The 4,217-nt window shown below is 38.7% G+C and overlaps 1 protein-coding gene and 1 long non-coding RNA gene across 2 annotated transcripts in view; both read right to left on the bottom strand.

Annotated features, from left to right (window-relative positions):
* Positions 1–270: 270 nt before the first annotated feature.
* The window catches only part of LOC125802290 (uncharacterized), a 41,435-nt gene continuing 37,488 nt past the window's right edge, over positions 271–4,217 (bottom strand). Inside the window, exon 2 of the long non-coding RNA XR_007439325.1 lies at positions 271–2,774. This is a non-coding gene — a long non-coding RNA (uncharacterized LOC125802290). The remainder of the gene's footprint in view (positions 2,775–4,217) is intronic.
* osgn1 (oxidative stress induced growth inhibitor 1) overlaps positions 271–4,217 on the bottom strand; it is a 15,580-nt gene continuing 11,633 nt past the window's right edge. The window contains exon 6 of the mRNA XM_022675288.2: positions 271–4,217. This exon is cut by the window's right edge and continues 277 nt beyond it. Coding sequence (XP_022531009.2) covers positions 3,429–4,217 — 789 coding nt within the window. The 3' untranslated portion in view covers positions 271–3,428.

Below are 4,217 nucleotides of genomic sequence, written 5' to 3'. Positions count from 1 at the left end.
AAATAATAATAATAATGCAATCACTCATTTTAAACAATTTATTTGTAAGAATCTGTTTTTTTACATTTGTCTCTGACATTTTTTTTCAATAATGTGAAAAAGTTTATGTAAAATAAATAGTATTTGTATGAATTATTATTATTATTATTGTTATTATTATTATATATTTTATATGTACAAGTAAACACAGCACAGTGTCACTCTTCTTCCCCCTGTTGGTGGAACACTGAACTGCAACACGGTCCAAAAGAAACACTCCCACAAACTGCATTCAGTGAAAAATGATTTATTTATTCATTTCTTTTGCATTTGATCATCTTTATCATTAACATTTAAAGAAACAGTGCATCGACTCCTTACAAAACATACACATTCAGAACAGAGAGCTGGAAAATGACACCATAAACTCAGTAATGAGCATAAGAGTGACATCATGGAGATACATTTCTTATTTACTGTAAATATATTATTTACTGTCATAGTTCAGAAAATATATGATCTGGAATGTCTAACTCTATATAAAATATTTATATAAAATAATAACGATAGAAAGCTGCTTTTTGTGAGTCATAATAAAACAAATGTATAAAAGTGAGATTAATGTGTGCGTGATTACAGAACGGATTCTCTGTTTCTGATATGTCTAATTCCTGAATAAGGCCGCTGATATTCGGATAGTAAACAGGGATTTGGACCTTATTAAATAAACACTGTAAATAAGAGCTGATTTAATTCAGGCTTCTTGGCAGACAGCACATTAATATAAAGGTGAGTAAGGCCCTCTCGTGGTCGAGGTGAGGAGGTACAGCCTGTATTCTAAAACTATATTTTTTATTTTATATATTTTCTCCAGAGCTCATAAACAGATCTTACAGATCTCTGAATTACAGATGAGCAGTTTGATTGGTCAACATGATTCTTAAAATAAATCTCTATTTCGGTACAGATCAATCAGCAGCAAATGAATAATAATCAACATAACCTGGATTAAAACACGCTGCTCACCGTCTCTCAGAATCAATATTTCACTCTAATATCAGATCAGTGCACTAAAGTTACCTGTATAAAATTAAACTTTAGCTCCATTATCTTCAGCTTACTTTCAGATAATCAGCAGGAGTTTATTTATTCAGATCAAATAATAATCTGAATAATTACAGACTGAAAATCATAAAGAATAGGAACAAATATCTCCGAATATTAAACATCCAGAATGATCAAAAACAAGCTTTCACAGTAAAATGTAAACAGATTTACATATTGATTAAAGAATTATCAAAATTATTAACTACATGTAAATAAACGTGAAGAACTCCTGCAGGATTACAGAATTACACCATAAAAAACAGCAAATAAACGGAGATACAAGGTTTGTGCAGGAAAGCAACAGTACCAAAGTGCAAAAGATAGTGCACCCTGTTCAATAATAATAATAAACGCTGCGTCTGTTAAAGTATAACATTCAGAAATTAATATTATAAACTACATGTTTAAAATCTGCCACTCGTCACTTTTACTGATAAAGTAAATAAACAGTAAATATTCTGTATTAAAGTGTAGATTAGTTCTTCAGTGCTGTGTTTCAGAGGATGTGGTAAAACAGTAAGGCTGCAAAGATTAATTCATATAAATCAACAATGAGTCTCATGTTTTGTTAAGCAGAGAAACCAGGGTGAGGATTACAGGTGTGCAGAACAGGAGCGTAATCAACTAATCATCAACTAATCATCAACTAATCATCAACTAATCGTGTAATTGCTGACTATCACAGATTTATGGTCAGCTAATTGTTGACTAATTGTCTTATAGAGTGTATTATTATATCGTCTCATTGTTCACTATTGTTCACTAATGGTAAACTAATCATTGAATAATCGTTTAATTGTACATTAATCTAACTGACTCACGGGAATAATACTAGTCAGTTTAGTCGACTCCCAAAATACCAACTACTTGCAGCCTGTATAAAGCAGGTAATCCTCTAAAATGTGCAGAGCAGCAGTGAAGAGCTCTGCTCTAGACCATGTGATTAATCCTCACAGATATACCTGGAGTTTAACTGGGGGAGCGTCATTTAGAAAATGTATTAAATATTAATAGTTCATTAATATTCTATATTCTAAACTTTTGAACAGTACTGTGTAAAATAATAATGTGCTACATTTTTAAAGTTTATTTAATATTTGACTGTAGATCTGTGTGTTTATCTGAGATCAGCAGAAGCAGGTCTGAGATCAGTAAACTGAGTTCTGTTATTTGATCTCTTATTATTACTTTAGTGCTGCATCATCAATAAACAGATATAAAGAGATTAAACCTGTTTAATCCTGAGATTCTGCAGCCGATCACTCATTAACCCTTTAAACACCCTGACCCCAATACAGGATACAGGTTAATGTGATATAAAACACTTTTATTCTGCAGTAAAATAATTTATTCTGAATGAATGAATTCAGAGCTGTTCTCTCTCTACTCTCTATCAGTTTAAATGAGGAATCAACTCTAATTCTTAAATATGAAAATAAATATTAAAACTAGAAAACCGTATAGAATTGAAAGGTTGATGGTTTTAAATGTTTGACTTGTTTTCACTAAAATATTGAAGTTTTTTTTAATATTCTTATTCATTATATTTTTACTTCAGTAGTTTTCAGCATTTTTACAATTTCAGTAACGTTTCTGATCAAACATGAAACTTTTATACAGCTCTAGACAAAAAAAATAAGAGAGCACTTAAAACTGATGAGTTTCTTTGATTTTATCAAACTGAAAACCTCTGGAATATAATCAGGAGGAAGATGGATGATGATGAGTTTTATATGAATCTCAGCTGGAGTGAGAGTTTAAATGTGAGTTACTGCAGAGAATTTCAGTTTCAGGACAGGTTTTGTTTGTGCGTTTCTATTGGTCCATTCGCTGAACCAGGTTTTTGAAAAGCTACTTTCTTTTAAATGAAAAAATAATACGAAATGTAGAAAAACAAAATACAAAAAAGTTATTCATGTTTTTTTTTGACTGCATAGAAATAAAAATCAGACCTTAACCTGATAACATGCAGTTTATCTTCATATCTTCAGCGTCCGGTTCTGTTCTGTTGGTCTGATCTCTTCTATAGAAATGTCCAATAGAATCCTGTAGAGCAGCTGGACTGGATCAGCTGTCTGAATACTTGAGGATTATTGGACATGAACTTTAGAGCACAGAGATACTCGGTTTCTATCTTTCTGTTCTCTCTCTCTCTGTCCCCTCTGTCCTCTCTGTCCCTGGCAGCGGCGGTGCCGTCCGTCTCCCCGCTGGACGCTGGTTCTGCTGAGAGCGAGTCTCTGCCTCTGATCATCAGAATATCTCAGACTGAAGGTCAGAATGTGAAGAACAGTCTGAACTCTTCTTTACTGTCTCTCTCTCTCTCCACCCGTATCCTCCGCTCTCTACGCACTGAGAGAGCAGTTAGACAGCTGACAGCTCAGTGATTGGCTGACGGAGCTCTCCACTGCACTCTCATTGGCTCTCGCGCTTCGCTTTCGGACGAGATCGCAGACGATGGCCAGAGCCCCGCCCTTCAGGAAGCGCACGAAATTCTCCCCCACCAGCGGCCCCATGGCGTAGAGCCCTGGCTCCTGCACGCTCTCGTAGGTGTACGGGTCCACGTCTAGAGGGTTCCTCCGGCAGCTGATTGGTTCCTCTGGCTCCAGCCCCAGCGGACGGCCCTCTTCGGGCAGGAAGGAGAGGTTGGGGTGGGATCCAATCAGAACCAGAGCCATGGAGACCCTCAGCACCGTCTGCCGGCCGCTCTGGTCCTCCAGCACGCACTTCCCCTCGGGTTTGAAGGAGGCGACGTGGTGCTGGGGGAAGCTGAGGTATCCGGGGTAGGAGCAGGGACAGTTCGTCCCGGTGTCTCCGGAAGAGGACGAGCGCTGGCTCACCACGTCCGCCGCCGACTCCCCGGCCCGGTGCTGCTGCTGACTCATCATCTGGTGCACCTTGTGGTACTCGGGGTACAGCAGTTTGGGTAGCTGGTTGAAGATGAGCGCCGGGTCGGCCACGGCGCGCCGGAAGGTGTGGTACACGGGGGTGTTGAGGTGGTGGGCGGTCAGGATGGCGTCAGCGGCCGTCAGTCCGGCTCCGACCACCAGGACGGGTTCGGAGGCGCAGTCCAGCCGCCCGGAGGAGATGGCCGCCTCCAACTCCCAGAAGCTGTGGCACACGAACGGCAGCGT

This window comes from Astyanax mexicanus, chromosome 5, assembly GCF_023375975.1.
Source record: "Astyanax mexicanus isolate ESR-SI-001 chromosome 5, AstMex3_surface, whole genome shotgun sequence".
Classification (NCBI taxonomy): domain Eukaryota; kingdom Metazoa; phylum Chordata; class Actinopteri; order Characiformes; family Acestrorhamphidae; genus Astyanax; species Astyanax mexicanus.
Note: the sequence above shows the minus strand (reverse complement) of the source record. Positions and strands in the feature narration are given on the sequence as shown.